Source organism: Balaenoptera physalus, assembly GCF_965194825.1.
Source record: "Balaenoptera physalus genome assembly, chromosome: 1".
In the NCBI taxonomy this organism is placed as follows: Eukaryota; Metazoa; Chordata; class Mammalia; order Artiodactyla; family Balaenopteridae; genus Balaenoptera; species Balaenoptera physalus.
The window spans coordinates 122,373,638-122,397,632 of record NC_138882.1 but is presented as its reverse complement, the minus strand read 5'-3'; the positions used below and the strand labels follow the sequence as shown (position 1 = coordinate 122,397,632).

At 41.4% G+C, this 23,995-nt stretch overlaps 1 protein-coding gene across 1 annotated transcript; it reads left to right on the top strand.

Annotated features, from left to right (window-relative positions):
• Position 1: 1 nt before the first annotated feature.
• Positions 2-23,582, top strand: DNASE2B (deoxyribonuclease 2 beta). The gene is made up of 6 exons (XM_082410649.1): positions 2-115; positions 3,131-3,308; positions 7,158-7,239; positions 9,876-10,037; positions 11,378-11,575; positions 13,711-23,582. Exons 1-6 carry the CDS (start codon positions 3-5, stop codon positions 14,049-14,051), a joined length of 1,074 nt encoding a protein of 357 aa, XP_082266775.1. The 5' UTR covers position 2; the 3' UTR covers positions 14,052-23,582.
• Positions 23,583-23,995: the final 413 nt, after the last annotated feature.

The following is a 23,995-nucleotide window of genomic DNA, read 5'->3' as shown; positions in this document are numbered from 1 at the left end:
AAATGACAGCAAGACTTCTAAGAGCACTCCTGGCTTTGCTCTTCCTTGGCCTCTTTGGGATCCTGAAGGCGACAACAATATCGTGCAGAAACGAGGAAGGTGAAGCTGTGGATTGGTAGGTAAATGAAATGTGAGGCTTGGTGAGTGCAGATAGAAAGCCAGAGTACTGGTGGCTAACTGGCGCACTGTGAAGTTCAGGAGGCTTCCACTCCACCTCTCCCCTTAAGAAGAAAGCAAGTTGAAGTGTGTAAATGAGCCACGTATCCAGATAGGGGTAGGCTTCTGAATGAGGGCGCTTCCCTTTGAGAAGGAGCTTAGCAGCCCCTCGTGGGCCTGATTCATGCTCTCAGCAGGGCAAGGCTGGTGGCCACAGAGGTGCATTAGAGCTGACAGCTTCTCTCAGTTGGCAATTTCCTTTAATTGCATTGTGGCTTTCCTAACAGAACCCTTCCAACATCCTTTTAGAGTTGATGAAGGAGAGAGGTTAATTTTTCCCTGACACTGGAGCGTCTCCTTATGTGAAGGAGAAAGAGGGCTTGATGGTACAGAGCACTGTTTGGTTAACCTTGTTTATTGGACAGCACAGGCAGCTGTTGGAGTGGGTGGTAGGTCACCAGTCTCCTGCAGTGTCAAAGAGACGAAACGCAGGTTTGCGTGACAGTCATGGATTCTCCGAAAGCTTTAATCACTTTTTCACTCTTTAATTAGGGTGTTTAGGTTTGCCTTTATGGTTGGCAGCAAGCTTTGTGTAAACTTCAGGCTAGAGAACATAGATCCACTCAATCGGTCTCTCAGCAAACAGTTACTGAGCTCACACCAGCCCTGTGCTGAGTGTTGAAAATACAAATATGAACAAAACATAGTTCTTACCCTTGAGGAGCTCATAGTTATGTGGTAAGGGCATATATGGGGCATTAGATGGGGCATTGGGGAGGATAGAGCCCAGAAGACTTCTCTGGGGAAGTACTGGGCTGGCCAGAAAGTTCGTTCGGGTTTTTCCATATCATCGCACAGAAAAACCTGAACAAATTTTTTGGCAAACCCAATAGTTTGGAGCTAAGTTTTGAGGACAATTATGAGTTAGTTAGAAAAACAAGGGAGATGCAAGGGCATCTCAGGCCAATGAAGAAGCAATGAGGAGGTCCAGAGGCAATAAGCAGTGGGGAGAGTTTGGAAGCAGTTAAGTAAAGTTGGCACTTCGGGAGAACGTGGGGAAATGGCAGGAGGGGAGAGGGGAGCTTAGAGAGATAGGTGAGAGCCAGGTCATGAGGGGCTTCATGTGCTGAACTGCTGAGTCTGAACTTGACCTTGAAAGGGAGCTACTGAGAGACTTCAAGTGGGGACTTGATACAGTCAGATTTGCATTTTAGCAAGCCCACTGGCAGTACTCTGAAGGCCAGCTGGCTGGGGACTAGTCTAGAGTCATGGAAACCAATAGGACTTCGGCAGTGTTACAGGTGAGAAGAAGTATGGACCCGAGTTAAAGAAGAGGAAATAGAGAGGAATAACGCCCTGAGAGGACTTGGTAATGGATAGGCACAGGGTAGTAGGAGAGAGGAAGAAGTTAAGAAAGACTTGCAGGTTGCTGGCTTCTGTGACTGTGTGGATGTGTTCCCTAAGAGCAGGGGATGCGTAAAGTTGTCGCAAAATATTATGAACTTGGTTTCGAAAATATGGAGTTGGAGGTCTCTGAGACATCTTTGTATTTGGGTTTATCTAGACCTCAGCATAGAGATCTGGGCTAGAAATAGATTCAGAAATCTTCAGATTATAATTGGAGATGGTCACCTAAGGAAAATGTTTAAAAGCACTAGTCCTTAATTGGTGTGCCATGACAGTTGACGAACATTTCACTGGTGGGCCACCAAATTGTGATCAATATACAAAATTTATTTTTGCCACAACTGAATGGACATATTACTTAGCAATATCTGTCAGAGAGAATGCTGAGCTAAGCAGACAGGGAGGTACAGTCTCAAGCTGCTACAACTACCTGCGAGAGTTAAAGGGCAGAGGAACATGAGGTCAGCATCAAAGAATAATTTCATGTTTCGTGCCATGTGTGAGGACCTGGCCCTGAGAGTAAGAAAGCCTGGACAGGGCAGGAAAGAGCATAAATGGAAGCATAAGACTGATGAGAACCAAGTGAACGTTGAAGCTTTTCTCGGCAGTGTGAGACACTGTTGTGTGGTAATAGTGAATGCATTACAATGTTTGGTCCAGTGCGAGTATTTGAGGGTTAATCGTGGGGTTTGTGCTATTAAAGAGTGTTTGCCTAGACCGGGTCGATTTTGCTTTCCAGGTACTTTTGACAATGTCTGGAGACATTTTTGATTGGCACGACCTGGGGAGTACTATTGACATCTAATAGGAAGAGGCCAGGGATACTACAATGCACAGAGCAGGCTCCCAGAGGACAATGGGGCCCAAAGTGTGAATACAGCACATTGAGAAACCCTGGGCTAGATGATCCAAGAATGGCTGAATGCCATGTGGGTCTAACAACCTCTGTTCCCTGTGAGATAACCAAAGGAGATATACAGATAGGAGACAATAGTAAAGAAAGAGAGGCATTTACTTAATTGGCTGGTCTTGGACCTGAATCCTCAATGCAGAGCATTCTGATAAACTGAGCTGAAGAATGTGGCTTAGGCCAGAGGCTCAAGAAAGCCTCCACTGACTCTGATGCCTAAACCCAAATTTCAGACCCAGCCAGCCCGCTACAAAGAGATGAGCACGCCAAGCACCTAAGGCAGCAGAGAAAAACATATCTAAGACCTCTCTAGTCCAGGCCTGGGCCTTGACATTCTCCCCACTGCAGCCTTATAGAATGAAGAAAGAACAGAGAAGCCATTCTCAAAGTATGCAAACTTCTACTATGGGGATCCCACCCCCCAGGCCAGTAAATGTTTTTAGAACATGTACAGTCAGATTTGCATTTCCTTCATTGGGAAGGAGCAACAGTAAGGGTGGAAAAAGAGGCAGAGAGCTTGCGCAAATCCCCTTCCTGAGACTTAGAGGCCTTCTGTGAAACATAAGTGAAATGATACATTTAAGTGCTTGACACAGTGGCTGCCATCAGGGAAACAGTTAGTAAATGTTAGTAATTCATAATTATTTCCTTTGTTAGGTTTACATTTTATAAGTTGCCTAAAAGGCAAGACAAGGAAAGTAGAGAGACTGGGGTAGAGTACCTATACCTAGATTCTGCAACCAGAAGCTGGAGAAGGAGCAAGCAACTAATGAATACCACCAAGAGTGTTTTGGGAAGGACATTACAACAGCTATATGAAGCACATGCTTCCGAGGTATGTTATAGTTAATCATTTATTTGAATCATATAAAATGCATAATACAGACTCCAAGTCTTCTAAAAGATTTTAACTCCTTGTCTACCCAATGCCCAATCCTAGCAACTGGAAGTAAGCTAGCTCAGAATCTGAATCAATCTAACTAAGACCTTAGGGAATACGTCAACATACTCCATAGCAATGCCAAATTGTTGATACGTTCGGCACTATGTCCAATGGCATCACTGGGCAAAGTGTGAACTAATTACATATTGAAATCGTCTGGCTGCCAAACTCTGCCAATGTGCTCAGTACTTGCTATATTACTCCTTTAATGGAAATAGAGAGAAGAGCCCTCTCCTATGACAATGCAATATAGATCTGTGATCAATATGCCATGAGTTATGGGTTGTTTAAGCCATGGTGGGATGAGTTTGGTGGAAAAAGTAAAGGGTTCCACTTGGTCTTCCTTTTAATTAATCATTTTCAAAATAGTAGGTTGAGAGCTAGGGCTCTAGTTCAAGGCCCTGGAACTAACTTTCCTGAATACGGAGCTTAAACCTGCTATCGGGACTCCATCAGGCAATGAGTTAACTGCCTCAATGCGGGCAGTCTCCCAACATTCCAGGCACCATCTGCTGTTCAGTGACAAGATACTGCTCTTCAACCAGGGGTGACAAGTAAAATCGAACAATAATTAACATCCAATTATACTCATCTATGCATTTCCTAACAATAATTTATAGAGAAGTAAATATGTAAAAGAACTCAGCACTTACAACGTGTTGGGTCTTTACATATGTCAACTAATTTAATCCCCACAACAATACTGAGTTATACTCTAGCACCACTGCATGTGTCTATTTGAGCATTTCCTGAAAATGTGCAGAGAGCTATCACCTTGTGCACAAATATTCACTTTATTCACCTGTCATTAAGACCAGCCTTCGGAGCCAAGTTACAAAGTCAAAACTTATTTGTAAGCTGTTTGAGTACATGTGATGTTCCAAACACTGTCCTAGAGGCTTTTAGAAATTGTTCATTCTCAGCAACATCCCTGTTTTGAATTAATCGATTATTCTGTAAAAGCAAAACTACCTGTAGCTGCTTGTGCTTTCCAAGGTTGGGGATGGAAAACCTGGAGTATAACCTGTCAGTGAGAAAATAAACACATTCTTCCCCTCCCAATCGCAGACTGCCCAAGAAGAGAAAGGCCAGAGCAACATTGCAAAGCCTCTGTCATTTATCTTATTTGGGGAAGATGGGTCTTCATTTGGCAAACTATAATAATGATCTTTGGAAGTGCAAAAGTAGCCCCAGAGCCTAGGAGGGCGTGAGAGCTAAACTGCTCTGCAAAATAAAGAAGGGGTAGATGGGAGCTAGGAATTAAAAAGTATACAAAACTTGGAGGGAGATTGGAGGCAGGTCAGCTTGGTGATGTAAAACCATTCAATGTTTCATACCTTCAGTAAAACCTGCTCACACGCAATGTCTTGAGTGGTGGATTCTGGGAAGAAAATGACAGTAAAGGGGCTGATTTCCATGTCTGATTGGCATGGAGCCCAAAGAACAACCGAAAAGACTGAGTGTTCTTTGGAAGTTGGAACTATGTGCCAGAAGTGACTATGAGAACACAACTTCCCCACCTTCTGATCTGGAATTGAACTTCTGACAGAGAGTAGAATGCGAGATCAGACCAACTGGTTTTAAATCTCAAATGTCACGTTATGCCAATATCGGGTTTATGTTGGAAAATATCCCTTCTTTTGCCTCTGTAAATGAGAACCTTCCATATACCTTGATAATAACACTTATCAAACTATATCACATTTGCCTATATTTACCTGATTATTCCCTGCTAGACTGGGGGCAGAGACCGTACACTTCTTATTCAACATCCAGTAGTCGAAATAATACCCAACATAAGTGTTAAAGGAATAAAGATGTCCTGGGAATTCGCTGGTTGTCCAGTGGTTAGGACTCCGTGCTTCCACTGCCGGGGGCCTGGGATAGACCCCAAACCCTGATGAGGAACTAAGATCCTGCAAGCCACGAGGCCAAAAAAAAAAAAAAAAAAAAGGGTCTAGAGGCACAAGCCTAGGTCTGCCTATTCTTTTTTTTTTAATTTTTATTTTATATTGGACCGTAGTTGATTAACAATATTGTGTTAGTTTCAGGTGTACAGTAAAGTGATTCAGTTAAACATACACATGTATCCTTTTTCAAATTCTTTTCCCATTTAGGTTATTACAGAATATTGAGCAGAGTTCCCTGTGCTACACAGTAGGTCCTTGTTAGTTATCTATCTTAAATATAGCAGTGTGTACATGTCAATCCCAAACTCCCAATCTATCCCTCCTCCCCATCGTTCCCCCCCTGGTAACCATAAGTTTGTTCTCTAAGTCTGAGTCTGTTTCTGTTTTGTAAATAAGCTCATTAGTATCAATTTTTTTAGATTCTGCATATAAACGATATCATATGATGTTGTCTTTCTCTGTCTGACTTACTTCACTTAGTATGATAATCTCCAGGTCCTATTCTTAGTTCATGATTTTTCCCCTTTATGAGAGAGCCTCTTTTCACTAGAGCTACATCTCATTTACCTTAGCTGGCTGTTTTACCTCTGGTTAGAATGATAAACTTCATCTATTAGAAGAATTAAGTTCCTTACAGAATTTTCCCAGAGGCCTTCCACATTGTACCCCAAAGGCACACAATGGCCTTGTTACCGCATTCCATACAGGCTCATAGAATAACTGTCAGAGTTCTCCAGTGGAGAATCTGAACGCCAACGGTAGCGACGGTCAATTACAGAAAATGCAGGTAAGAAAACAGCTTACTTTTCTAAATATTCCTAAACATAGTAGCCAAGAATGCTGTAGAGACTATGTTGTACCTTTTTTAAAAAAATGGTTTTAGATTATATCAAATAATGAAGCAACTGTACGAAACTCAGTTATTGATTTTTTTTCTGAGAGACAAGCAAGGGTCTTCTATTAAGGGGATGGGTTGTCCTTTCCTGCTTTTAATTATGTCACTGAGACTTTTTAATATTGACATCATTGGCTTCATTAAAAGTCACTACATCATGACACAACTGAAATGGAATGACACAGAACAAATATAAGCAAGTTTCCAAAACATGACAAAGAGATACTATCAAAATAATAGCTTCATTTTGACTCAGAGATTTGACCAACTGTTTGGAGAATGTACTCGCATGTTGCCTTACCAGAGGAAATCCATTATCACATTCAATTATACCACTTTTTTTAAGCAGGAAAATGTCAAGTTGAAAAGATGAAGTGACAGGAGAAATGGATTGAAGAAAAATCCTCCCCTATCAGGGAGGTAGTAGAAGCAGAGAATGAGGAATCCTGATTAAACAGGAAGTTATGACCAAGCAGCGAAGCACAAAGTAGGCAGAGGAAATCAGACCCTGACAGCCAATTCTGCATTGTGCCTATAATATCAATGGAGAGAGCTTAGCTGTAATCCTTGGCTGGTTGTTCCTACTGCATTTCCTGAACAAATATTTAAGTACCCCTTTATTATACACTAGTTGCCAGATCAGAAACATGGGTCCAAAATAATTGAAATAGGAATATTGCCCTCACACACACATCACAATGCACAGGGCTCCTGTCACACAAGACAAAACCATGCATGGTTGAGAATGGACTTCTTGTCCCTTGTCTTGCACGTCACAGAATTCATATCGATGGGAAAGCTGCCTATTAGGGGAATGGATGACTTCTCATGTGTATTAATGAAAGTTCCGTATTGCAGGCCGGTAGCTGGTAGAAATGTTGTGAGCATTTATGAGTGAAAGATTTATGCCATTATAACCCTAAAATGTTCCTGCAGGATAACAACACAGCCTATCTAATATACAATGATGGAGTCCCTAAGTTCATGAATTACAGCAGAAAGTATGGACATACCAAAGGTATGACAAAGGCTCTTATTTTCTCTTTCCTACTGGAAATGAGTATTTTCTTAAACATTCCATCTTCAGTAGTCTTATACTCTATACTAAAAAGATAGCTTTTCTTTTTAATGGTCTGAGTTATCAAAATGAGTGATTTCTGTGTCACAGGTTATAATGATATACTTTGACTTTGCAATATCCTTCTCACAAATCCCATTTTATTTCTTAATGTATCTTTTAATATATACTTTAAAGAAGAAATCCAAGTATTGACTACTGGGAATACCAGCGAGACTATATATGTGTGTGTGTGTGTATACTGTACACACATTTTAGTCAGGTTTATAGAGGGATAATTTGCATAGAGTAAAATTCACCCTTCTTAGTGTCAAGTTCCATTTGAAATACAGTAAACATTTTTGAAAAAGTATTTTTAAATAATTTTTATATTATAGTAATTTTTGTTGTTATATATTTTGTTCTATAATTATAATTATTTTTATTATAGTGATTTTTGGTATTTTTCAATTTATAAACTATATATATATATATATGTGTGTTATTGAAAAATTCAAAATGATAGCAAACAAAAAATCTGTAATCCTAATACTCATTAGATAATTACACTTAATACTTTCTACTTTTTCTATGATACATATTTTGAAACTTTTTTTTTTTTTAATTTAATTTATTTATTTATTTTTGGCTGTGTTGGGTCTTCGTTTCTGTGCGAGGGCTTTCTCTAGTTGCGGCAAGTGGGGGCCACTCTTCATCACGGTGCGCAGGCCTCTCACTATCGCAGCCTCTCTTGCTGCAGAGCACAAGCTCCAGACGCGCAGGCTCAGTTATTGTGGCTCACGGGCCTAGTTGCTCCGCGGCATGTGGGATCTTCCCAGACCAGGGCTCGAACCCGTGTCCCCTGCATTGGCAGGCAGACTCTCAACCACTGCGCCACCAGGGAAGCCCCGAAACATTTTTATAAAACTATTGTAATGACTACTTCGAACTTTTTTCAACTTAATATACCGTGAATAACTTTCCATGGCAACAAGTATTCTTCAGAAGGTTCCAAACTCAGATGCCTTCAGAGGCAGGCAAGTGATGTCAGCAAGCCAAGGGGGCTGAACTGGCAGGTAACTAGAGAACTGGAGAGTATATACTTGGTCTAAGGAAGCAGTTACTACTCAGCTTGTCTTATGGGAATGCAATTTTTCCAGAGAAAATTAGAGTTTGTGGGAAATCTCCCCAGTTTTTAAATGTTGGTAATAAATTCAAAGTTTTAAAAAATACTCTGCAAGCATAATAATATGTATCTGCAGGCTAGATTTGGCCTGTGGGCTGCCTGTTTGCAACCACTGATTAAGAACATCATTTGTAATGGCTGTCAAATGTCATGAGCATTGAAAGCCTTTGATTTAGCTAAGTTGCCTTCCTGATGGTCCTATTTGCATGGAACCCAACAATTTTTATAACATGCCGCATTCTGCAACCTCTCCTTTACCAACCTCCCACCACCATTTTCGCTCCACCCTGTTAGTTGACACAAGGGTTTAGAAAAAAGACTGGAAAAGGAGTGGGACCTGATGTCACATTGGGGAGTTCCCTGCCAACAGGTGTCCGACATCCTGTGGCATTTGTACCAGGAAGTTAGGATTTCAGACAAACAGCAATACTCATCTGGGCCGAAGAGAGTCCCTGAAGATCATCCAGCTCTGTGAGGCAACTGAACTTTGAACATTTTCCATCTCGACACAGGTATTGATTCCATAGCCGCTGACAAAGTCACTGACAAATACTCTGCTTCCTTAAAGTGTGTTCTTTGAAAAAGAAATAACTGGCAGGCATTTGGTTTCTGCTCTAACACTAAGGCAGACATGACTTTTATGTCTCCATGGTCATATGCAAACTGGAAAGTCTAGTTAGCATACCAAAACTGTCTTGATATATTTATAAACACAGAAATAGTCATAGATGCCTGTTGGACAGGGTTCTTTGTGCCATGTCACAAGATGATGAAAATCCTTCTGTTTTCTTCTTTTCTGGCTTTCATGTTAGTCTGCTCTGGAGATTTTTACTAAATACAATTAACTGGGGTGCTTTAGAACATGGCTTCCCTGGTTTTTTTCTCTCTGCCTCTTTTTTCAAGCTTGTGGAACTGGGCGAATTCTGCACCTAAATGAGCATCAGTTTCTCACAATAAATTACTGCAAGTACATGTTTTCATTTGATATTTTCTCTTTCAACTCTGCTTTTTAGCTGGCTTTTGAAAATAGCTTAGCTGCTTAGCAGTAAAGACATTATCTGAAGCTTGCCAGGTGACTACATAGTCTAACAAGGTCAAATTCCAATTAAGCAAATTTGCATTCTGCCAAAACAAATTTTCCTTGTAGTTTCAACATGAAATGCCTCTCAACTCTTCACAGGGTGGCTGCCCTAGCTCCCTTTTGTGGTGGGTTATTAACAGTAATGGGGCAATATGATGTGTCCCTGAATTGGTTTTGAAATTATTGAAAAAGAGCGTGATCCTTGTAATTATTAGCCTAATAAAAAATTAGCCTGAAGTATAAAGGGCTTAAATGTCGTAGCTTTGAACTCTGTATTTTTAAAGGAGCTTTGTTTTTCTAATTTATCTGTATTTACTGTATCTTTGGTAGGTTTACTTCTGTGGAACAGAGTCCAGGGGTTCTGGTTGATTCATTCCATTCCCCATTTTCCTCCAATTCCTGAAGAAGGCTATGATTATCCACCCACAGGGAGACGAAATGGACAAACGGGAATCTGCATAACTTTCAAGTACAACCAGTATGAAGCAATAGGTAACACTAGAGTGTGTAAAAAGAGAGAGAGAGAGAGAGAGATAACAATATTGAAGAAGGGATTTGGAAATATATTAATAAATTTATCACTTCATTTGCTTCTCTATTCATAAACCCTCTGATACCTAGATTCTAATATTGGCTTTGGTGAGATCTCGGGCAGGCTCACTTACTGGATCTCAGTTTCCTGGTCCACCAATGAAGTCTTTGAACTTGATCAGAGGCAGTAGTTTCAAATGTCTACAGGGGCCAGGCAGGTAACAAAAATGGGTGACACAGGTGGACATTGCATGGGCAGTGGGGACAGTGACAAACTGGGTTGTTGACTCTCCCCTAGCTTCCCTCAAAAGCTTCAGCTCCATTATACTGTGGTTCTGTGGGAATACAGACCTACATCTCCATATTTTTTAGAGGAAGCAGAAACCTAGGGGAGGATGTAAGAATAGAAGAGAGGGAAGGAAAGAGAGAGATAGAGCCTCTGATTTTCAAATGTGGTCTCAATCTTATTTGTTTTTTAAATTGTGTAGACCTCATGTTGCCTATAGGCCACCAACATGACACTCTGAGCCTAAACCAGATGATCTTCTCTTAAGATCTCAAGCTCAAAGGGCCAAAAATACTTGGATTTGGAAAATCCAAAGTAGGAATGGGGAAGAGAAGTAGGAATGGTATTTTACCAATCACTTTTTACTGAGGAAGCTGCTAAATAGTAAAGAGTGATTTGCCTCTGGATATAGGAGGTTTAGAATATTTTTGTTTTTTATCAAATTTCCATCTTATGGAAAGGATTACTGAGCCTCTCACCCAAATTAAGCCCTAGTCTAACTAGCTGAGTTCCTATAATGATTAGAGAGCTTAATAGCATAGAGATTAGGTGTGCATGCTGATGAGTTGGTCATTCTTGGAGCTGAATGATCAGTACATGGGTGTTCTCTACTTTTGTATGTGTACACATGGGAGAAAAAACACATAGCCTCCAAGGCCAGACTGCCTGGGCTTGAATACCAACTCCTTCAGTTACAAGCTTTATAACCTTGGGCATGTGACATAAATTCTCCATTAATTTATCTATAAAATGAGGATAATGATAAAAGAACTTACCTAATAATAAGGTTGTTCTTATGATTAAATTAGTAAACCCACATAATAATGCCTGGAAAGTAGGGAGTGTCAACTATTTTAACCAAAAGTTTGAAGGCTGTTGGCTTAAAGAAGGGAATACTTTTGTTTTTGTTTTTCGTTCTGTTTAGTTTTTTAATTCACAACAAGATCTAAAATACCAGCAAGCATTTCCATTTGTGTCTTAACTCTCAACTTTTCTTTATTGTTTCTTGATTCAGATTCTCAGCTCTTGGTCTGCAACCCAAACGTTTATAGCTGTTCCATCCCAGTAACCTTTCATCAGGAGCTCGTTCACATGCCCCGGCTGTGTGCCAGATCCAGCTCATCAGAGATCCCTGGCCGGCATCTCACCACACTTCAGTCAGCCCAGGGACAAAAATTCCTCCATTTTGCAAAGTCTGATTCTTTTCTTGACGGTATGAAAGGCCATCATCAAACAATATGCTATTACACTGCTGCTGGACTCACTTTGGATTGCAAAGAGGAAATATTCTGATTATTCAGGGGAGTAGAAGTAGAAAAGGAGGGAGGACAAAGAAAGAAAAGGGAGAAGGGACACCAAGGGCCAATTTAAAATATTAGCCACTTGAATAGAAGGGCTGCTGATCCAACCACAAAAGTATCTCACAACCATTTAGCCAGAGGCCAGTAAAAACTCAGTCTCCAGCCTCAGCTGGGCACAGAACCAAGCTGTCTCCTTTTTCTTTCACTCCCTAAGTAGTTATTTTAAGCCTTCCTTACCCTCAAGTCCTGCCTCTTCACCTTTTCCTTCATAGAGAGAATAGAAATCACCAGGAAGAAACCACTTCAAGAGCACACCCCACCCTCAACAATCTAAGCTATTTTCATTCTTTTTTTTACCAGTTTTCTCTCATCCAAACAGAAGCAGTGCACCCCCTGTGCCCTGGAACCTATCCCAGCCTCAGAATACTTTCATAAACTCAACCTGTTCTCCCTCTTCTACTTCAGCTCTCCTGCTCTACAAGCCCCTTAGAATATAAACATTCCTAAAAACTCTCCCTCAATTCTAGATTCCCTATATCTCTGTTTTTTTTCTTCTAAATTTACTTTTAGAAAACTCTTCAGGGTCTTTACTTGCTCACTGCTCCTTGACTACAGTCTTGCTTCTCTGTCTGTAGACATTACAGTCTCTCCCCAGTCACCAATGGCCATCTTAATTGACCTCACTGTCTTCCTTCCTTCCTTCCTAACTTCCTTCCTTCCGTCCTTCCTTCCTTCCTAACTTCCTTCCTTCCTAACTTCCTTCCTTCCTTCCATCCTTCCTTCCTTCCTTCCTAACTTCCTTCCTAACTTCTTACCTTCCTTCCTTCCTAACTTACTTCATTCGTTCCTTCATTCGTTCCTTCCTTCCTTCCATCCTTCCTTCCCTCCTAACTTCCTTCCTTCCTTCCTTTAATGTTGAATAAAATTTACTGAATGCCTACTACTTGCCTGTGTTAGGCATTAGAGATCCCAAAATTAACAGGACAGAAATAGCTTCTGCAGAATTTGGCACAGTTGGAACCCTTTCTTTTTTGAAACATTCTCCTCCCTGAGTTTTGGAAGTATACAGTCTTTTGGTCTTCCTCCCACTTCTTATAAGTCTCTTCTGCCAGGTCCTCCTCCTCTGCATACTCCTTACGTGACTAGGTTGCCCTGTGGTCCTCTACTCACCCTTATTGCATATACATATTCCTGCTAGGCCATTCCCAAGTCTAGATCTCCACCCTAGACCTCTGTTCTGACAGATGTATTCATCAGTGAGTGGGATATTTCTGCTCACAGGGTGGCACAGCCACACAAAATTCAACATGCCAAACTCATTTCATCATTATTCCTAACATATCTCACTCTTTTTCTCACATTCTGCATGGTCCCCTAGAACTCTTGACCCCTCTTTTTTTCTCTTCCCCCTTATCAAATCATCAAATTAAATCAGTTCCTGGTCCTTAATAACTCTCACATTTTTCTTACCCCCTCTAAAGTTTCTGCCATGGCCACGGCTCACACCTGTGTTTGTTACCACACTTATTGTGACAAGCTGGTGTTTTTCCTATCTCTAATCTAATGTAGCCTTCCCAATTCATCCTGCACATTGCTTCTCAATTGATATTTATGATCATAAATCAGTTTCTATTAAGTCCCCACTAACACTCCTTAAAAAAATTTCCCATTGATTTCAGGAAAATTCAAACACTTTGGCATGGTTTATAAAGATCTCTAGACCCTAGCCTCTGGCTACTGCTCTATCCTTATTCTTTCCAAAGGTCTTTTCAGGACAAAAACCTATATTGCTCCCTTGTATGTGTGGAATAGAAGACGTTTTCAGAGACCAATATCATCCTAGTAATAATGATAATAACTTTTATTCGCATATCACTTTAGCGTTTACAAAATGTTCTCCTATCCACTCTCTCAGTCATGTTGTTATTATTGTGCTTGTGACATCCACATATCAGGGATGAGTGATGATTCTATTCCTGAGGATATTTTCAGGGATTTATCTAAGTTTAAATACTAACCTCACTATTTTTCTCTTTATAAACTCTAGACATCTTTGCAGCCTGGATGGCTCAACGGTTGAAGACGCACTTGCTAACAGAAACCTGGCAGCGAAAGAGACAAGAGCTTCCTTCAAACTGCTCCCTTCCTTACCATGTCTACAATGTCAAGGCAATTAAGTTATCTAGACAATCTTATTTCAGCTCTTATCAGGATCATGCCAAATGGTGTATTTCCCAAAAGGGCACCAAAAATCGCTGGACGTGTATTGGAGACCTAAATCGGAGCCCACACCAAGCCTTCAGAAGTGGAGGATTCATTTGTACTCAGAATCAGCGTATTTACCAAGCATTCCAAGGATTAGTTTTATATTATGAGAACTGTAACTAAACTTGGTGAAAGGACATATGTGCTATCATTTTCAACACTGATATGGGATCTTCTTCTACTAGATCTAGTCTTCATATATTAAAAGCCTGTGAATTTACTTATGGTCCACATACCATCAAATAAAATGTTTTTCTCCCATGCTTACCATTTTATCTTCCAAATAGTGGCAATTTATCTACTTAGCCTGTATTTATTTATTTATTTATTTTTTACATCCTTATTGGAGTATAATTGCTTTACAATGGTGTGTTGGTTTCTACTTTATAACAAAGTGAATCAGCTATACATATACTTTTATCCCTATATCTCCTCCCTCTTGCGTCTCCCTCTCACCCTCCCTACCCCACCCCTCTACTTAGCATTTATATGCCATAAACACACTCTGTTATGTATATCTAAAGTGAGAATAGAAGGAGTGAAAGGAAAAATTTTGTTCCAGATTAGTCAGCTCTCAATTGTCCATGGATTGACTGGCCATCTCTTAGAGTAATTTCATCTTCACAAAGAATTCCCTGACTGTCCTCCTCACCCCTTTTTGAAGAAAAAAACATTTCTATCTCTGTATATCAAACTACTTAGTCATATTCCTCCTAGAATTCTTTTCAATGGTTTATCGTCAAGTCTGATTGGTCATTCTTGAGCTACTACTTACTAACTGTATGATCTTGGACCATTCACCTGAACTCTCTGAGCCTTGGTTTTCTTCTCTATGAAATGGAGATAATATCTAGGTATCTTCAAGCAAATAGCACAGATCCTGGCCCAGTTGACACTTAAAAAGACTGATGGAATTTTAATGTGAATCCCCCTACAGTGAGAAAAGACAAAAGAAAGTTTAGAAATGAGTAATATTTTTCCAAAAGGAAAAAATAAGTCAGGGACTTCTCTGGTGGTGCAGTAGTTAAGACTCCATGCTCTCAATGCAGAGGGTCCGGGTTCAATCCCTGGTCAGGGAAGTAGATCCCACATGCATGCCACAACTAAGAGTTCGCATGTGACAACTAAGGAGCTCGCCTGCTGCAACTAAGGCAACCAAATAAACAAAATTTTAAAAATAAATAAATAAAATACTTTATAAAAAAATAAAATGAAATAAGTGACAGCCAAAAAAAAGAAAAAAGAAAAAAAGAATTCAGATTAGGAGAAAGAAATAAAACAACCCACCAACTTGGGGGGAAATAAAGAAGTGTAACATAAGGAAATCAGAATCAAATCTAGTAAGCTTAATTTCAGTGTGTTTCATTATCTGGAATTCTTATCACTAAATATAACTATTATATAAGTGAATAATAATAAATTTGTATTAAGCACTCATTGTTTAATAAAATTTGAAACATGGTTCCTAATTTCAAGAAGCTTACAATCTAACAAAAGTAATCATAAGAATAACTAAAGCTAGCGCTTATCGAGTATTTACTATGTAGTAAACAGTCAACCCACATTTTCTTATTTGATCTTCATAACAGTGCTATGCAGTAGGAACTGTTATAATCCTTATTTTACTGACAAGGAACCGGAGGCCTACAGAGTTTCAGTAACTTGTCTACTATCACAGAGGTCTATCTGACCTCTAAGACTATGCTCTTAACTTCTATTTCAAGACACAAGTTTTAAAAAATGATGTGATATAGGATAATACATATCTTGAGGTCTTAATCAACCAAAATTCATAGGACATAATGGCACTGGTTCAATGGAAAGCAGAGAAAAAAAACAAAGTTTGTCTTCCTGTCAGAAGCAAGCATAAGTGATGGGAATGTTGAATACTAGCTAACTAACTTACATGCTTGAAAACATAAGGAGTTTTGAAAAATATGTTTTAGCTTTGCAGAGAGCATCTGAGCATAAATAATTCCAATAAAATCAGATTAGAAGAGTACAAAATCCGACTTTAAAAATGAAGAGGATAAAAATGTTACTGAGCCCAATCTTGGTAATAAATTTTGGTGAAGCCAGCTAGGAGCTCTGCTGCTTATGGCCCGCCAGCCCTGGCTGAGGAATTTTCGTGTAAGGCCCTAGCAGTTGCCAGGACCACTTGTCCTGAGGATCTTCCCTTCGAAATTCCCTGAAGTGGCACCAGCTGCCCCAGCACTTGGCAGTTGGAGCAAGGAATCAACATTTGGGAGCCAATGGTCTCCATATAGTAGGGTAAGTCGCTCCGGTATGTACAACTGGGAACATTTTCTCCTCTCACTTAGGGCTTTTCCTTTAAGGGAAAAGCCAATTTGTTCATTTGATTGGGGTACCCTGTTGGAAAGGGGAATTATTGTTGGACTCTACCTGATTTGTAAACTGGTTCGTTGGCTTTTGTTTTGCATTCATTCATGATGGAATCTGTTTGTGTTTTTAGTATTGGAATTTGCTTGTGCTTTTTGTGTTTTGTTGTTCTTGAACTTATAAATATGGGAAATATTCCATCTGTCCCTAAGGAAAGCCCTTTGGGGTGTATCTTAAATAAATGGGCAAAATATAGCTGTGGGTCTATGACTAAGGAAGAGAGGATATTCTATTGTAATCGTGTGTGGGCCCAATATATGTTAGGATGAGGAGAGTGATGGTCCTTGAATGGCTCACTTAATTATTATACAATCTTGCAATTAGAATTGTTTTGTGAAAGAGCAGGTAAAAATGATGGGATTCCTTACACAGAAGCATTTATGCTATTGCATCAGGAGGAAAAGAAGTCAGAAGGCTCCCGCCTTATGGTACAGCAGTCTAAAAGGAAAACCAAGGGAAAACCTGCTCTTCAAGAGGGAGAGGGTGAAAGTGAGAGTGAGGACATGTTATTCCAAAACTTAAACGCCCCCTCCAGCCAACCAGACTCCCCCACTGGCCAGGCAGGCTGCACCAGCAGTTGTTCCGACCACCCCCATGCCACCAACATATTCACCGCCTCCTGTTTTCCCTACTTATGGGGATCAATTAGAAGTTTCTATGTTAACCCCAGGGGCACAGGGGCCTGGTTTGGTTTTACCATATAAGACCCAACAGGGCATCCAATTTGGACTGGGAGTCACTTGTGGAGCAGGGCAATTTCCCTTGTGCTGATATCCTGTGGGAGGCCTTAATGCAGATGGCCAACCAGCTGGGTTTCTATGGATGCACACGCCGTTGTCAACTTCAGATCTGTTTAACTGGAAAAACCATAACCTTACGTACTGAGAGGACCCCCTCCATATGACTGAACTTTTCACTTCTATCTTTGCCACTCACCATCCCTCTTAGGCAGACATTCACACTCTTATGAATATGATGCTTACTGGGGAAGAAAGAAGGATGGTCATTGACAAGGCTAGAGAGGAAGCATACCAGCTTCATCTAGCAGATCCAGATGGAGCTCCAGAAGCAAATTTGGCAGTTCTTATTGCTGAGTCTGACTGGGATCCTAATAATGGAGATATGCCACTCCTAAAGCATTATAGGAAGTGTATCTTAGTGGGTCTTTGAAAAGGAGTACCTAGGCAAAAGAGCTTAAACAAAATTCAGGAGACACACCAAAACCCCAATGAGGATCCATCAGAGTCTCTAGAAAGAATTTATCAAGCTTATAGGTGCTACATTGATACAGACCCTGAGTCCCCAGAAAATATGAGAATGGTAAATATGACCTTCACTGGGCAAAGCGCCCCAGATATAAGAAGAAAATTGCAAAAGTTAGATGGTGCATTTGGAATGAACCCTTCTCAATTGGTAGATGTTGCTTTTACAGTGATCAACAACAGGGAACAACGACAGAAGCAAGAGGATGAAAGATGGAACGCCACTTTTCTGGCAGCAGCACTGGATTCCCAGAAGGCAAGTAACCCAAAGAGAGATAAGCCACCATCATGGAGGGACCAATGTGCTTACTCTAAGGAGGACAGGCGTTGGAAAAAAAGATTGACCTAGCCTAAAGAATAAGAAAGAAAACAGTAAAAGAAAGATGGGAGCCTCTCATATGTTAGAAAAAGAGGAACACTCTCATGATGAATGAAGAGGCCTGGGGGCTCCTTTGGACTTGAGGTGTCCAATTCCAATTTCCCCACAGGAGCCCTGGGTAACTTTTGATAGTGGGGGACAAGTTGATTGACTTTCTGATAGATACGGGTATAACATACTCCGTGGTAAACACCAAGGTGGCACAGAAAACATCTCAATCCATCCCGGTCATGGGAGTTTCTGGAGAAATACAAAATTGTTATTTCTTACCACTTCTGGAATGCCAATTAGGGGACCTCACCCTGAAATACAGTTTCTTATATATGCCAGTGTGTCCAATCCCTCTTTTGGGCCGAGACCTCCTTTGTAAATTAAATGTTCAAGTAACTTTTTTGCCAGGACAGCTTGACATCAGGCTCCCACCAGAGCATGCTATAAGCCTACATATGGCACTCATGGACACCCCAGAAAAGGACACAGAGCTCTCCCCCAACCTCCAAGGTCTATGAAAAGGTAAGGCCAGAAGTGTGGGCTGATGGCACCCCAGAGAAGGCCAAAAACACATGGCCAATACAAATCCCATTAAAAAAGGATGTTGGGGGACTTCCCTGGTGGTCCAGTGGTTAAGCAGGGGACATGGGTTAAATTCCTGGTCAGGGAACTAAGATCCCACATGCCGCAAGGCAACTAAGCCCGCGTGCCACAGCTACTGAGCCCACAAGCCACAACTAGAGAGCCCGCGTGCCGCAATGAAGATCCCGCATGCTGCAACTAAGACCCAATGCAGTCAAATTAATTAATTAATTAATTTTTTAAAAAGGGATGTTGGGACACCTAATCTAAAACAATACCCCCTAAGGCAAGAGACCCAAAAGGGAATTCAGCCAATTCTTGAAAAGTTGTTTAAAACAGGACTGATTATACCTTGCAGGTCCCCATATAACACCCCTATCATCCCGGTCAAAAAGCCAAACTCAGCAGAGTATTGCTTTGTCCAAGACCTGAGGGCTGTTAATGAAATAGTCCAAGATTTGTACCCTGTGGCACCTAATCCATACACTCTGCTTACAACTATTCTGCGAGAATACAGCTGATTCTCAGTTTTGGACTTGAAGGATGCTTTTTTCTGCATTCCTATTGCAGAAGGATCACAGCAGCTGTTTGCTTTAGAATGGCAGGACCCAGAAGCACAGGTAGTCCAATAGTATTGTTGGACAGTCCTGCCTCAAGGATTTAAGAATTCCCCTACTTTGTCTGGGGAAATGTTGGCTAGGGACCTTAGAAACTTAATATTGGATGAAGGACTCTTACTCCATATGTGGACGATTTGCTCATAACAAGTCCTACATATGATAAGTGTCTACAAAATACCATAAGAACCCTGAATTATTTGCCCAATTGTGGATATAAGTTCTCCCAGAAAAAGGCCCAAGTATGTAAGCAACAAGTCACATATTTGGGTTTTGTCCTTTCTCAAGGACAGCGGGGTCTTTTGCCTGATAGAAAACGGGCAATGGCAGGCTTGAGAACACCCAAAACTCGCAGACTACTGAGGCGATTTCTGGGAATGGCAGGATTCTGTCGGATTTGGATCCCGAACTATGGGCTCATAGTAAAGCCCCTCTATGAGGCTTTAAAGAGGCATGAGGGCTTCCCTGGTGGCGCAGTGATTGAGAATCTGCCTGCCAATGCAGGGGACACGGGTTCGAGCCCTGGTCTGGGAAGATCCCACATGCCGTGGAGCAATTAGGCCCGTGAGCCACAACTACTGAGCCTGCGCGTCTGGAGCCTGTGCTCCGCAACAAAAGAGGCCGCGATAGTGAGGGGCCCGTGCACCGCGATGAAGAGTGGCCGCTGCTTGCCACAACTAGAGAAAGCCCTCGCACAGAAACGAAGACCCAACACAGCCAAAAATAAATATAAAAATAAATAAAAAAATAAAAAAATAAAAGGCATGATTTTGAGCCCCTTACTTGGACTACAGAGTGCCAAACAGCCTTTGAAATAATAAAAACAAAGTTAGTCCCAGCCCCGGCTTTGGGACTACCAGAGTTAAAGAAACTTTTCAAATTTTATGTCCATGAGAGACAAGGCATAAATCTCTGGGTGTTAATTCAAACTCTGGGGAATTCTCAAAACAACTAGAACAGACTGTTAAGGGATGGCCTCCTTGCCTTCGAGCTGTAGCAGCTACTTGTGACATACTTCAGGAAGCTGAGCAGTTTACCCTGGGGCAACCCACCACTGTGTATGTCCCTCACCATGTCCTTTCTTTACTGGAACAAAAAGGGGGCAATTGGCTGACTTCTGGGAGAATGGGAAAGTACCAAGCCATTCTCTTAGACAATCTCAATGTAGGACTTCAGGTCACTTCAGCTCTAAATCCTGCTGCATTGCTCCCAATTGATGCTGCACAATCCCCAGAGCAGGACTGCCTATGGGTCATTGAGCTCGTGTACTCTAGCAGACCAGACTTAACAACCCTTGGCCGAGCCAGAACATGGAACTGTTCACCGATGGAAGCAGCTTCATGGACCAAGGTAAGTGGTACGTTGGGTATGCGGTGGTAACCCTTAAAAAGATTGTTGAAGCAAAAGCCCTGCCCCCAGGGAGCTCAGCTCAGAAGGCAGAAATCATTGCTCTGACAAGAGCCCTACTTCTCACTGAAGGCAGGCGAGTAAATATATTCACAGACTCTCGCTATGCACTCTCCATGGTGCCTGCTCATGGGGCAATCTGGAAAGAAAGGGAGTGCCTCACTTTGAACAATAAAGACATAAAACATGCTTCTGAAATCCTGTCACTCTTAGAAACAGTCCATAAGCCCTCACAAGTGGCCATAATGCACTGCCCAGGCCACCAAAAGGGTGAAACTCGTATAATGAAAGGCAACCAGTTAGCTGACCAAGCTGCAAAGAAAGCAGCAAAGGAAGGGGATTGTCAAGCCATGAAAGGGTCACTTCTACCACAGGTCAGCTTGTCAAAATACTAGATAGTGTTTTCAGAGACGGACAAGGAGAGGGCCAAAGAGTGGGGATTCACTCTTGATCACACCTCACCTGGCTGGAAATGCAGTGCACAAAGAATTATTTTGATTCCTGAGGCCCTCTTGTACACTGTGCTGCAGCACATTCATAATAGTACCCATTATGGGAGCGATGCCACCCTACAATGGATTCAGAAATACATAATGGGGCCTAACCTACAAAGGACCATCCAGCAAGTCACGCAAAATTGTATGATTTGTGCTGAAAATAACCCAAAGACTGCTCTCAGAACTCCCCAGATGGGGACCCAACACAGAGGAAACTGCCCCGCCGAGGACTGGCAAACAGACTTTATTCAAATGCCTCGAGCCACAGGAAATTTCAGATATCTGCTAGTATTTTGGACTCTTTTTCAGGATGGGTGGAGGCATATCCTACCAGAACAGAAAAAGCCTCCAAAGTGGTAAAAGTCCTCCTTAAAAAAATTATCCCCCAATTTGGAATGCCTAACTCCCTTCAAAGTGATAACGGGCCTGCTTTTGTCTCTAGCATAACCCAACAAGTGTCTAAAGCACTGCAAATTAACTGGAAGCTACATTCATCGTGGAGACCACAATCAATAGGAAAAACTGAGAAAATGAATTATGCATTTCAAAGGGGCATTGCTAAAATATGTCAAGAGACTAATTTTACTTGGGATAAGGCCTTGCCAGTTGCCCTGCTGTGGATCAGAGTGGCTCCCAGAAGCAGGCTTAAATTAAGCCCCTTTGAAATATTGTATGGTAGGTCACTCCAGGTGTCTGCCCGGGTGGGAGAATCTATAAATGCTCTGAAAGATCCAGCAGTTGCCAATTATGTTAAAACTCTGGGCACAATACTAACCTCTGTTCATGAGTTTGCTTCCAGCAGGTCTGCCTATCCAACTGAGGTAGCCTTACATCCTTTCTGGCCTGGAGACCGAGTCCTCCTTAAAATCTGAAGAGAACAAGGGCCTGAGCACCAGTTAAGTGCAAGGTGGACAGGACCACATGTGGTATTACTCACCACGCATTCATCTGTCAAGTTAGCTGGAGTAAAGCCATGGATTCATCACACTTGGGTTAATGTAGCCCCACTGTCAGAAAATGACCCAACTCCTGAGAGGCCTAGAGAGCAATGGGTTTGTGAACGCTTAGAAGGGTTAAGGTTGCTCTTCAAAAATAATAAGTATAGAAATTAAAATTTCATTGTAGAAGGAATTTCATTAGGTTCAAATAGTTGTAGATAAAGAGAATTGTATTGCTTACTAAAAATTTTAAGCAACATTCCCGACTCAAACTGATCAATTCCATTTCACGATCACACCATCATTGTCCCTGTTCAGTGGGAAGTAGCCAGAAAGATCATCATCCCTTTTCCCACAAGATTGTGGAATGGACATTGACAGTGGGGAATTGTAATAGGAATGGGGCAGGCATGAGCTATAGCAGCCCCATTCAGCCATTGGTCGGCGCCAAAGTGGGCCCCTCCCCAAAGTGAGCAACTGTCAATGAGCAACCGTTAGTGGTCCTGCTAAGCCATTGGTAACACAGTGGGCCCTTCCCTCTCCTCTGCATAAAAGGAGCCAGAATTTAGACTGGGACAAGATGGGGGGGGTTTTTTTGAGACGCTAGTCTGCCAACTTCTCGGTCTGCTAGCTTTCCGATTAAAGTCATTCTTCCTTGCCACAACAACTTGTCTCCTGATTTATGGGCCTGTTGTGCAGCCAGAAGATTGAGCTTGGGCTCGGTAACAAAAACTTGATCCAATAGTATAAAGAGGAATGAATGGGAAGGAAAAAGAGAAAGCAAAGATGAAGAAATTCTATTGAACTAAACATACACAATAGGTATGAGCTTACTCCCAAAAGTATTGACAAACCAAGACCTTCTAGAAAAGTGGTTTCATCCCAAGTTCAACAGAACAATCTGAAGGAGAAGAGAATTAAAATCAGAATCCATAGAATAAAGAGTATAGGAATGTGACAGAGAGAAAGAAAAAGAAGATACTGGTCTGCTGGAAATGCACGTAAAGATGTGTTTCCCATTGAAGGAGAGAGAGGAAGTGGCTAGACCTCCCTTGAGGATGGAAAAAAAATGCCATAATTGAACAGTCCTGGTAGTTCGAGAATATCAAATACTGACCCTGGGTTGAAGGAATGTATCTTGGTGTTGATAGTTCCCTGTGGTGGAGCTTAGAGGCAGCTACAATAAACGCAAAGGACAGCTAGTATTGCTATCTTTCTCAAGCATATGCCCAGCATTGCTACCCAGTCATTCTGACTCCCGTAAAGACAATGGGGACATATCTTTAGGGTAATAACATCATTGGAAGGAAACTGAAATATTTGAGAATATAGGGGACATTTTAATTGCTTCTCTTTGGGAGAAAGAGGAAAATATGGGAGATATCGATAGATGAAATTTAAGTCCCAAACCATGATTTAAAACACTGAAATTAAATAACCATGTCTAAGATGGGAATGTATCTTTCAAAGAAGTGTAAGACTGTGTTTGTCCATAAACTACTTAATGTAATTGTGAAGAAAAGAAATTAAAAACAGAAATAAACCAATGGCAATAATAATTAGAGCGGAGGATGGCAGTTCTAACATTTTTCTGCTGTGCCCTCACACTCCCTCCTAGAAAACCTATTTTCCCCAGTTTGTGGTATCAAGTGACCCTTTCTTCTCTAGCTCCAAATGGCAGGACTGAGTGAGTTTGTGATACCAAAGAACATAAGTCAAAGGCCATTCCAAGGCGATTAGATATAGAGAGTTTACAGTAGGGGTACCAAGACAGAGTTTGGGGGGTTGGACACTTGATCTGGAGGGTCATGTCCACTGGAGATAGCATCACCATTTTCTGCCTTGTACACACTGAAGCAGAGAATGCTGGGCTGCAGAAGCTGGAGAATGGTGCAAATGAACCTCAAAATCAAAGAAGCACAGAGCGGTATCAATTCCTAAGTGTCCAGATGTCAGCTGAGTTCCTTGTGGAGCCAGCTATTCTCCATGGTCAC

What these genes read in the sequence shown, in the direction of transcription:
- DNASE2B (XM_082410649.1), top strand. Translation starts at nt 3, where the DNA reads ATGACAGCAAGACTTCTAAGAGCACTCCTGGCTTTGCTCTTCCTTGGC. An exon ending in ATGAAGCACATGCTTCCGAG is followed by an intron (nt 3,309 to 7,157) that starts GTATGTTATAGT and finishes ATGTTCCTGCAG; the next exon opens with GATAACAACACAGCCTATCT. An exon ending in AAAGTATGGACATACCAAAG is followed by an intron (nt 7,240 to 9,875) that starts GTATGACAAAGG and finishes TATCTTTGGTAG; the next exon opens with GTTTACTTCTGTGGAACAGA.